At 45.8% G+C, this 12,411-nt stretch overlaps 1 protein-coding gene across 1 annotated transcript in view; it reads right to left on the bottom strand.

The window, feature by feature from the left end:
• PLEKHA5 (pleckstrin homology domain containing A5) overlaps positions 1 to 12,411 on the bottom strand; it is a 280,467-nt gene that overhangs the window by 60,987 nt on the left and 207,069 nt on the right. The window contains exons 8-9 of the mRNA XM_056846055.1: positions 7,946 to 8,046; positions 5,697 to 5,812 (exon numbers count right to left, since the gene is read on the bottom strand). Of these exons, the coding sequence (XP_056702033.1) occupies positions 5,697 to 5,812; positions 7,946 to 8,046 (217 nt within the window). The remainder of the gene's footprint in view (positions 1 to 5,696; positions 5,813 to 7,945; positions 8,047 to 12,411) is intronic.

Here is a 12,411-nt window from a genome sequence, read left to right as displayed (position 1 = left end):
ATCAAACCGGCTTACAATCACTTTCCCTTCTCCTCCCCACAACAGACACCATGTGAGGTAGGTGGAGGTGAGAGAGCTCTAAAAGAACTGTGACTAGCCCAAGGTCACCCAGCTGGCTTCATGTGAAGGAGTGGGGAAACCAACCAGGCTCACCAGATTAGAATCCGTCGCTCATGTGTAGGAGTGGGGAATCAAACCCAGTTCTCCAGATTAGAAGAAGAGTTGGTTTTTATATGCTGACTTTCTCTACTACTTAAGGAAGAATGAAACCGGCTTACAAACACCTTCCCCTCCCCACAACAGACAGGTAGGTGGTATGTAGATTAGGATCCACCGCTCATGTGGAAGAGTGGGGAAATTGAACTTGGTTCTCCAGATTAGAGTCCACCTAACCACCACTCTTAACCACTACACCATGCTGGCTAAGAAAGGCCGACCCTGGTTAGTACTTGGATGGGAGACCATCAAGGAAGTCCATGGTTGCTAACTCAGAGGCAGCCAATGCCGGAACACCTCTGAACGTCTCTTGTCTTGAAAACCTTCTGGGGTCATCATTACTTGGCTGCTGGCACTTTCCACCACCAATTTGGGAGCAGAAAGCGTACACCCACCCACCCTACCCACGGTGAGTAGCTGCTCTGCCCTTCAGGCCTGATGGGTGTCATGGAGTGGCTCTTACTCTTACTCTTTGATGTGAAAATGTGAAAACCATCACAGGCTCACCCATTACGAGCAGCAGCCCACATCATAAGAACATCTATACGCATGAAGCTGCCTTATACTGAACCAGACCCTTGGTCCATCAGTCAGTATTGTCTACTCTGACTGGCAGAGGCTCTCCAGGATCTCAGGCAGGGGTCTTTCCCATCACCTACTTGCCTGGTCCCTTTAACTGGAGATGCCGGGGATTGAACCTGGGACCTTCTGCATGTCAAGCAGATGCTCTACCACTGAACAACGGCCCCTCTCAGATCTAGAAATTAGTTATACAAACGAAGCTTATATGCATGGACTTTGTGGCGGCTTCTCTGGATAACTGCGAAGATCAGCAGGATAGGCTTTGTGTGGGGTGGGGGCGTTCGGTTTTTCCATCCGTGCACAGATACGAAATTCTGCCTTCCACGCAACTATCAAAATGCCGAAACCCTTCCCTGTGTTCCATCTGGGAACTATCAAAGGCAGCAAAAACCGAGGGCAAATTTCTCGGATTGGATGGAAAACTTGTGGTTTTCTTCTCGGCAGAAGGGCCTCTGGAATCCTGACTGACTTCCAGCCAAAGTCTTCTGTAATGGAGCGAAGAAGACTTACACATGGAGCCGTCTGACCGAAAAGATCCTCTGTGCCAGCCCTTTCGGCATATAAAGGGGCACGGGGTTCAATTTTAAAGTTTGTACAGTCGCTGACATCATCTGGCAAGCCTGTGTGTCAGTTGTTATTCATCTTTTGGGAAAGCATTGGTGGCTTCTGCTAATTACAGGGAGGGGGGGGGGAATATCTGCTGACTGGGACTGCGGTCCAAAATAATTGTATCTTTTTGGAAAACAGCAACAGCTGCACAGTTTGCGTACTGACCCACGAGGGATTTCAGATGCTGATGGAATCTACAATTTTTATTAAATTTTGGGTTTTTTATTCCATTCCCCCCAACCCCAAAACTCACTCATTCTCTTCTGCTCTCCTCTTGGGACTTGTCTCCTGTTCTGAGCTGGCTCAACCTTCGCCCCTGAGAATCTTTCACTTACAACTTTGCACGATCATCACACAGAGCGTCATTACTTCTGCCTTCTACTGTAATGAGCTTCTGCCACTCTAGAAATACCCTTATCCCTCCCCCAAGATAGTCTTTGCATTCGCCTACCAATTGCAACTCCCTTCACACCTCCAAACGCAAGTCATCCCCCCCCATAGGGTTATCAGGTCCTTCTTTGCCACTAGTGGGAGGTTTTTGGGGTGAAGCTTGAGGAGGGCAGGGTTTGGGGAAGGGGGGGACTTCAATGCCTTAGCGTCCAATTGCCAAAGTGGCCATTTTCTCCAGGGGAACTGATCTCTGTGGGCTGGAGATCAGTTGTAATAGCAGATCTCCAGCTCATAGCTGAAGGTTGGCAACCCTACTCCCCAACTTAACTTTTTTAAACTAGTCTACTAAAACGGCTCTAAGTAAGTATTGAGGGGGGCAATCTTGGATGCTAAGTGGGCTAAAACTATAACGAAACCAGTAATGGCCATTTTTTATCCATTAAAAGGCCACTGCGATTATTTCCCCCCATACTTGGTGTCTTTTCCCGATGTTTAGAAGAGTGTTGTGGGCCAAGAGAGTGAGTAGCCCAACGTCACCCAGAGAGCTCCCATGGCCAAGTACGGATTTGAACCCAGATCCTATAATATTTGATTTATGCCACCACACAGGGTTTGATGGCTGCATTTGCCACGCACTCCCAAACGGACTTCCTCATTTGTTTAATTAGCTGCTAGAGAATTTTTACAGTTTTCGAGTACCGATCTCTACAAGTGCCTAATTCTTGAAGGAGCCAATTTGGGATAACTGTATGATTTCATTAATAACCCAAGGCAATTTCACTAGTTTCATAAGACAGTGGTGGTGGTGAAAAGTGCCGTCAAATCGCAGCTGATTCATGGTGATCCCGTACGGATTTCAAAGCAAGAGACGTTCAGAGGCGGTTTGCCACTGCCTGCCTCTGAGCAGCGCCCCTAGTATTCCTTGGTGGACTCCCATCCAAATACTGACCAGGGCAGACCCTACTTAGCTTCCGAGATCTGATGAGATAAGGCCAGCCTGGCCCATCAGGATGTAGCCAATAGTATATTTCCGTATAATGGAAGCAGAATGTTTCAGATGTCACAGAAGTACAACAGCTATCTGAATCATGGGGAAAAATCAACCACCGATACTTGGACAAAAGCGCAGAAGACTTTTATTATGTAGTCACTACATGATAGCACTGATGAGAGCCAGCGTGGTGTCGTGGTTAAGGATGGTGGTTTGGAAAGGAAGGCTCTGATCTGGAGAACCGGGTTCGATTCCCCACTCCTCCGCATGAGCGGCGGAGGCTAATCTGGTGAACTGGATTTGTTTCCCCACTTCTCCACATGAGCCAGCTGGGTGACATGGGGCCAGTCACAGTTCTCTTACAGCTCTCTCAGCCCCACCTACCTCATAGGATGTCTGTTGTGGGGAGAGAAATGGAAGGAGATTGTAAGCAGGTTTGATTCGCCTTAAAAGGTAGAGAAAATAGACATATAAAAACCAACTCTTCTTCGTCTTCTTTTTACTACAAGATTGAAAGTAGTATGGTAAAGACAACTGAAGTTTTTTCATTTTTTTTTAAATTCTCTTTTAAACAGGAAAAACAGCATATTTTTAGATTTTAAACCATTAAACAATCTGGAACAGCCCACACGCTGTTTGGAGTGTACCAAATTAGGACATATCAGAAATATAGCCACCTGAGAGCTTGTTCTCACTGCATGAGTGACAAGTTTAAGAGGGCCCTTGATTATTTAAAACAGTTAGGATTAATTATTCTCAGTAGACCCCCTCAGGACATTATTAAACCTGGGTCTACTTATAACCAAAAAAAAAATTCTAGACAGAGTTCTGAGGAAGTATTCATAATTAGGGTCTCTAAAGCAAAATAATGTCACTTAAACATGTGTTATACATATTCATTACTTGGGCAATGGAGATTCAGAATAGATATGTTATGCTGCATGAGAGAATCGGGAGAGGGAAAAAGTCACCAATGATTAGTTTGATACAATAGAGGTCATTTGGAAGATGCTTAAAAATGTGTTGCACCAACAAATTTTCAAATTATTCTTTATGGTCACAATGAAAGCGTGAAGTCAGCCTCACTCCCCCCCCCCATTTTTTTAGACACCAGTTTTAGATATGAAACACCTCATCCTAGAACATACCTATGTCATGACTCCCAATTGGCAGCATAATGTAATTCCCTTTTGAGCAGAATCACCTACATGAATGGTTTGAACTCCAATAGCTCACGGAATGCCTTCCTACTGAATTACCCCTTCTGTCCTCAAAAACTGAAATCCTGAGCTTGGCTGTCTCTTGGCTTGGCTCCTTTGTGATAAAGTAGTGAAGTTAAGGGGTTTAAAGCTGGTTTAATAAAGGCACTGAATTCGAATAATGATTTCAGTGCAATTCAAACATAGTTTAGCAATGTGCAGCCCCTCTGAGCAGATTTTAAAAAAAATCTACAAGGGGGGCATATGGCGTAAAGTTATACATTTATGCAAACCTGGGGTAACTGGCAGATTTTGTTTGTTCAAAAATTAAAAAAAAAACTTTTTTTAAAAAACACCCCAACAATGGCCTTTTATACACGCCTGTTTCTGTTGCCATCACCTCCTGACTACTTCGGGGCTTTGTTTTCATAATGCACCTTTAGAAGTCACCTCCTCTCCCCTTGAGTTTGTTTCCCCTGCGTTTTCTGGATGCTGTTTTAGCCTGAGTTTAAAGTCTGCCTTGATACCAAATCGAAAGCTGGTCCTGTGCATACTTGTCAATTCAGGGTTTTCTCCCCACACCCCTATTCTCGCTTCTCCTTCCCACTTGTCTTTCCCCTTCATCCAACCCTTCCCCTCAAAGTGAGAATACTATGAGGCTGCTTATGTGGTCAGCTTCACAGTGAGTGTTGGTCAGTTTCAGACCTCGGATGAATGGAACAGAGCTGTGCTGATTTGCTGCCCTCCTGTCCTCTTTAGGATATCCCTGAAAGCCTCCCCACCCCCCAAATACAGGACTAGCAATATTTTATTTAATTATTTATTTTTAAATTTGTACCCCACTCCATCCCAGCCAGGGCCAGGCTCAGAGCAGCTCACATCAACACATCTCTTACAGTATAATCCATTTTGCATTAAAACCCAATAATACAATTCCACAATTAAAACCTAAATCCCTAGATATAACACTGGAATAGTCACAAAACGACCTATGAGGCTGCTTACTTGGTCAGTTTCACAGCGAGTGTCGGCCAGTTTCAGAACTCCATGCAGAGCGATTTGAGAATTCGACTGCAAATACTGTGCATCGAGAGAGCAGCATATCCAATGGAAACAACCCATGCATAAAAGGCCATCATCCATGCTTGGGCAAATGTTGCGCAAAAAAATAATTTAAAAAATCCCCAAACAGCAGGCATCTTGGGTTACCTAACAATCCGAGATGCCATGTATAAAAGTTATTGTTAAAAAGCCAAGAAATAGCTGAGCGGACAGATTGCCAAGCTGCAATCGTGGAAGCTTCGTTATGGAGGAATTTTTAACGGGCTGATTATTAACAGGAAAACACCCAGCGAAAGCTCTCAAAGAAATGACTCGCAGTGACCCAAGTCCACTGCAGGCTACTGGACCTCAGCTAAGACCCATGGCAATCCCATTTCACTGGGATAGGTTGTGACACTCAGGAAAATTGGGGGGGGGGGAAAGAGATATGTCAAATACATCTGACACCATAGGTTTGTAAAATGGGCAACAGGAATCCTGTTTTAAACTTCAATCTGCTTTTAAAAAAAAAAAGATGTCTAGCAAAGCTAACAAGAATCCATCCATGCCGAGACTGCTCATATTTTTGAAGTCTCAAAGAAAGTGCAATCAAGCCTTGGTACGATATAAACTGACAGATATTGTACGGGTTTGTCAGCCCGCGTTACCTTTTCACAGGCTCTGTCTGGACGAGCGCGGCATCTATCATGGCTTTCATCCATAACTCCATTTCCTTCGCTGTATCTGTGCAGAAATAATAGGTCCTCATGTTTGGATGAGCTGCCTGATCGGAAATGACACGGTCATTGTGGGAAAACAAGAGTTACAACAGTCTGTAAGAGAGAGGGAGAGAGAGAGAATCAAAGTCTGTTACTGGTATACTTAATCAGTAATTCAGGGGGCATCAAAATTTATGCGTGCTGCCTCTAGACACTCTTCACACAGTAACTAATACAATGTTATTCAACATCATGCACATCTTTTGCGGCAATTATACTTGGGAAAACACATTAGTATTAAATTTGTAAGGCTCGTTGCTTCCCAGCGCACCTGCTGCGCTTCTAAGTGATTTCTATGAATTACAGAATAAAAATTTGCTATTGGCATCTACAACAATGCAGAGTATAAAAATACATTTGCTTAGATACGTGTCTAGGCAGAGCACAACAGCAGGTTTTAAAGTATGCACTCACCCATTAAAACTTGTAGCACGGTTTCGCTCGCCCGTCACCAAGAACAGCCCAAAGATGTTCAAATCCAAGAAAGAAAATGCAAAGTTAGGCAAGAATGTTTATGCAGTGGAGGCACTTTAGTTCATGGTGCATGAAGCAATAAATCTCGTAACAAAGATTTAAGGGATAAACTTAAGGGTGGTGTTAATTTTCCCGTTCTTCTCCTGATTAGCAAACATTTCTTCCGCAATTAACAAAACAACACAAGCAAAGAAGCATTTTGCAGCGACCTAACTTTCTTAAATATAAAAGACACAGAGGGCAACTGTTCATCTGGAACTGGGCATAGGGAAGTGGTTGGCACAGGGAGAAAACAGGCCAGCAAAACTCCCTGCTGACCCTGGCGGGATTCATATGGCTGAGCTACTCCAGGCAGCAGATGAGGAAGACGGTAATGAGCAGGGTGCCAAGAGAATTAATGGAATGCTCTGGAGATGCTGCGGCACAGCCGGACATATAAAGCTGCCTGCCGACACGTGTACCCTTAGCTCGGGGAAGGGGGAGCGCCCAGTACCGCAAAGGCCATGTCAATTCTGAGCGTTATTAAAAAAAAGAAAAGCTCCACAGCAAGGAAAAGCAGAGGGCAGAGCATCTCTTTGACATGTTGCCACAAACGAGGGAAGACAGGTATGCACATGTTTAGGGCTGCAGGAGTGGCACTTAAATATTGGCATTAATCCAACACAGGTACAGTTGCCAGCTCTGGGCTGGGAAATACCTGGAGATTTGGGGGGGGGTGGAGCTGAGGAGGGTGGGGTTTAGGGAGGGGAGGGACTTCAATGGGGTATAATGACATAGAGTCCACCTTCCTTTGAGGAAAGGTTGAAGGAGCTGGCTCTGTTTAGCCTGAAGAGGAGAAGACTGAGAGGTGATATGATAACCATCTTCAAGTACTCGAAGGGCTTTCATATAGAGGAGGGTGCCGAGTCGTTTTCCGTTGCCCCAGAAGGTCGGAGCAGAACCAACGGATTGAAATTAAATCAAAAGAGTTTCCGTCTAGACATTAGGAAGAATTTTCTAACAGTTAGAGCGGTTCCTCAGTGGAACAGGCTTCCTCGGGAGGTGGTAAGCTCTCCTTCCCTGGAGGTTTTTAAGCAGAGGCTAGATGGTCATTGGTCAGCAATGCTGATTCAATTACTATCGGGAGATCATGAGAGGGAGAGCATCTTCTGGGCATGGAGTAGGGGGTCACTGGGGGTGTGGGGGGGAGGTAGTTGTGAATTTCCTGCATTGTGCAGGGGGTGGACTAGATGACCCTGGTAATCCCTTCCAACTCTGTATTTTCATGATTCTGTGATTCCAAAGTAGCCATTTTCTCCAGGTGAATTGATCACTGTTGCGTGGAGATCAGTTGTCATCTCCAGACCCCACCAGGAAGTTAGCAACCCTAAACCCAGGGCGCCATCTTGATACACACACATAGTAAATGAACTGCTTACTCACAACTCCAAAGAACACAGACTCTGAAGCAGAATTTTTAAACAGGCTGCAGAAGATGGAAGCAGCGATTAGCGGTTAAGTTAACATCATTATAAACTGGCTCATCAAGTGATGAGGGTTTTTGTAACAGCCAGACAATAGATTTTAAAAGAAATTCACCAATGGGGCAGTTTCTGCTCATATGGTATGTGCACACAATTATGGCTTCTGGATAAACCAAACACAACGGTCCTGAGTATCCTCACCTTAAAGGCATATTTGCGGTTGATGTGATCCTCAGAAGAAAGCATGGCTATCTGAAAGCTGGGAAGAAGTATACTTCCCAATATTCCTTCTTCTTTTTCATCTGGGGAAGACGCAAAAACAGTCGATTAGACGATGATATTTTCATTCAAACTTTATTATACATAAAAATAATCTTCATTGTTTTAATGCAAACGTTCTCATTCAGCAATTTCACCATTTTGCTAACATCATTCCCAAATCTAATGGTTTCATTTTGAGAACATGCAAATAACCATGCCGTAAACCCTATTCTTTTGAACAAGAAACCATAAAAAAAATAACAGCAGCCCTACTGGATCTGACTAGAAGTCCACCTAGCCCAGCATCCTAAGAACATAAGAAGAGCCCTGCTGGATCAGACCAGTGGTCCATCTAATCCAGCATCCCAAGAACATAAGAAATGCCCTTCTGGATCATACCAGTGGTCCATTTAGCCCAGCATCCTCAGAACATAAGAGGAGCCTGCTGGTTCAGACCAGTGGTCCATTTAGCCCAGCATCCTCAGAACATAAGAGGAGCCTACTGGTTTAGACCAGTGGTCCATTTAGCCCAGCATCCTCAGAACATAAGAAGAGCCCTGCTGGATCAGACCTGTGGTCCAGCTAGTCCAGCACCCTGTTTCATACAGTGGATTACCGGCTGCCCTGGATGGACAACAAACGGGGCACAGAGGCCAGGGCCCTATTCTGATAATGCCTCCTATTACTGGTATTCTGAAGTTTGCAACAAACTAAATGTGTGGCGAGAAAGGTGTCTGTGGTAACAGGGCCTACTGGAAGCCCATTTTGTGGAGATAGTTCAGAAGAAGAGTTGGTTTTTATACCCCACTTATCTCTACCGTAAGGAATCTCAAAGTGGCTTACAATTGTATCCCTCCCCCCAACAGACACCTTGTGAGGTAGGTGTAGCTGAGCAAGGACTGAGAGAACTGTGACTAGACCAAGGTCACCCAGCAGGCTTCATGTGGAGTGGGGAATCAAACCCAGTTCTCCAGATTAGAGTCCACCACCACTCATGTGGAGAAAATCTGAAGCAAATCCTTTGAAGCTAAAATAAGCCTCACCGAAAACACCTCCCATCCTGCCATCTCTGCTGTGTCCTGCACCCACCCAAACCTCACCGAATGTCCTGAGATCTTATGTCATAAGAACATAAGAAAAGCCATGCTGGATCAGTCCAAGGTCCATCAAGTCCAGCAGTCTGTTCACACAGTGGCCAGCTAGGTGCCTCTAGGAAGCCCACAAACAAGACGACTGCAGCAGCATTATCCTGCCTGTGTTCCACAGCACCTGATATATTAGGCATGCTCCTCTGATACTGGAGAAAATAGGTGTGCATGATGACTAGTAGCCATTAGTAGCCATGAATACCCCTCTCCTCCATGAACATGTCCACTCCCCCCCTTGAGCCTTCCAAGTTGGCAGCCATCACCACATCCTGGGGCAGGGAGTTCCACAATTTAACTATGCGTTGTGTGAAGAAATACTTCCTTTTATCTGTTATGAATCTCTCACCCTCCAGCTGCGGCAGATGAACCCGCGTTCTGGTATTATGAGAGGGAGAAAAGCTCCTCCCTGTCCACTCTCTCCAAACCATGCATAATTTTGTAGACCTCTATTATGTCTCCCCTTAGCAGACTTCCTTCCAAGCTAAACAGCCCTAAGTGTTTTAACCATCATGAAAGGACATCAACAGCCTTCGGAAACTCAAGACTGTCTGGGGCTTTCTTTCGCAAACCCTGCAGGAGGTATCTCAGCAGAGAGCGACAGCATTATCAACAGTATTCCCACCCCAGCAAAAAAGAAATATTCTAAGCAGCAAATATTACAGGATATTTCCATTGACCCCAGGACAGCTGAAATAAATCTGGATATTACAAAGTCCGTCGCTGGAATGGGGGTGGGGGGAAAAGGATTTTAATCCTGCCTTTAAGTCTACCTCAAGGCAGCATCCTCTGTGAAGTGGCTAATGCCTTTTCAGGAGAGGCACACCGTAATGCATGAAAGCACACGTACAAGCTGCAGTTCATGTGTCTGTCGAACACCCCAGCATGAGCGCCACAATCTCCGCCAGACAATGGATGCCCGCCCCCCCCCCCCCGAAAAACAGGAAGACTGAATGCTCAGGTAGCCTCCCTTACACCTGCCTTTAATGGCAACAGCAAAGTAAAATGATGCCACGTCTCCAAAGTCAGCATACCCTCTGCGAGGCAGACTGTAATAAAAGGGCCCTGTCATTAATGCCTAAGCATACATCATCTGGGTTATAGAACGTGAAAGCAATTCTCAGCTTAGCACAGTTTTTCAGGTGCAAAATCTGTAATGGGTGCAGGCATTTCGGCGTTCCAGGGCCGGGGGGTGAGTGAGCAAATGGGACTGCCCGAACATCATGTGAAATACAATACTGGGTTAATAAAGGTAAAGGTCCCCTGTGCAAGCACAGGGTCATTCCTGACCCATGGGGTGACGTTACATCCTGACGTTTACTAGGCAGACTTTGTTTATGGGGGTGGTTTGCCAGTGCCTTCCCCAGTCATCTACACTTTATCCCCAGCAAGCTGGGTACTCATTTTACCGACCTCGGAAAGATGGAAAGCTGAGTCAACCTTGAGCCGGCTACCTGAAACCAACTTCCATCCGGATCGAACTCAGGTCGTGAGCAGAGCTTGGACTGCAGTACTGCAGATTTCCACTCTGCGCCACTGGGCTCCTGGGTTAATACTAGAGGATTTATCTTCCAGCTTTCTTGCTACAACACCTCTAATTAGTTCATCTAACACAGGCATGCAAATATATTTTAAGCTAGACAGTTTGATTCATGCAGCATCTTAAGGTAGCCAAGCCATAATGCAAGTGAGGACCAGACTATAAGAACATAATTTGGAGGGGTGTGTGTGTCTCTGGGTGCAATTCAAAAATTCTGCGCAGGTCCCTGTGAAATTGGGTGTGCTAAGGAAAGATCAGTACATACAACGATGCAAAAACGTTGACAGAAATTATAAACTACTTCCCGCCCCACCCCAACTTCCCAGATTTCAGCGCAGGAGTGCAACGAATCACACTGAAAGCAGATTTCGTTCTCAAGGGCACCCACTAGGGTTGCCAACCTCCAGTTGGTGGCTGGTAATCCCCCGCCATTACAACTGACCTCCAGGCGACAGAGATCAGTTCTCCTGGAGGAAACGGCTGCTTGGGAAGGTGGACTCTATGGCATTATACCTCAATGAAGTCCCTCCTTTCCCCAAACCCTGCCCTCCTCAGGCTCCTCCCTCCAAAATCTCCATGTATTTCCCAACCCGGAGCTGGCAACCCTAGCGCCCACAGCATAAACAGGACCCCTGCCCTGCAGTCTGGCTCCCCTGGAGAGGAGAAAGATCTTGAGGGGAATGCTGCTAGCTGCCAGCACCACCCCTGTAACATGGCTGTCAGCGGCAGTGGCAAGTCTTAACATAACATAAGAACGGCCCTGCTGGATCAGACCAAGGCCCATCAACCCCAGCAGTCTGTTCACACAGTGGCCAACCAGGTGCCTCTAGGAAGCCCACAAACAGGACGACTGCAGCAGCACCATCCTGCCTGTGCTCCACAGCACCTAATATGCATTAGTTAATAGGCATGCTCCTCTGAACCTGGAGAGAATAGGTATTACATCATGACTAGTATTCATTTTGACTAGTAGCCATGGATAGCGCTCTCCTCCATGAACATGTACAGTCCCCAATTAAAGCATTCCGAATTGGTAGCCATCACCACATCCTGGGGCAGGGAGTTCCACAATTTAACTATGTGTTGTGTAAAGAAACACTTCCTTTTATCAGTTTTGAATCTTTCACCCTCCAGCTTCAGCAGATGACCCCATGTTCTAGTATTATGAGAGAGGGAGAAAAGCTTCTCCCTGTCCACTCTCTCCATACTATGCATAATTTTATATACCTCCATCATGTCTCCCTTAACCGCCTTCTTTCCAAGCTAAAAACCCTGGGAACAGAGCGGACGGGAGGAAGAGGCAGATCTGAAATGGACGGGAGTCCAGATCAGATCCAAAACCAAAGGACATCAGGCTTACAATCACCTTTCCTTCCCCTCCCCACAACAGACACCCTGTGAAGTAGGTGGGGCTGAGAGAGCTCTAAAACAGCTGTGACTAGCCCAAGGCCACCCAGCAGGCTTCTTGTGGAGAAGAGGTGGAAACAAACCCAGTTCACCAGATTAGAGTTCGCCGCTCATATGGAGGAGTGGGGAATCAAAACTGGTTCTCCAGATCATAGTCCACCGCTCCAAACCACTGCTCTTAACCACTACACCACCATATTTTTGTGCCTTAACATACAGGAATCTCCACAATTACTGATTTAAATCAGGCATATTGGAGGAACACACACTGAATTCTCAGGGGGAAATTTATGGCCATTAACACTCTCATCCAT

The sequence above is a fragment of the Euleptes europaea genome, chromosome 3, assembly GCF_029931775.1.
Source record: "Euleptes europaea isolate rEulEur1 chromosome 3, rEulEur1.hap1, whole genome shotgun sequence".
NCBI classification, from domain to species: domain Eukaryota; kingdom Metazoa; phylum Chordata; class Lepidosauria; order Squamata; family Sphaerodactylidae; genus Euleptes; species Euleptes europaea.
The sequence above is the reverse complement of the archived record's forward strand: the minus strand, read 5'-3'. Positions and strand labels throughout refer to the sequence as shown.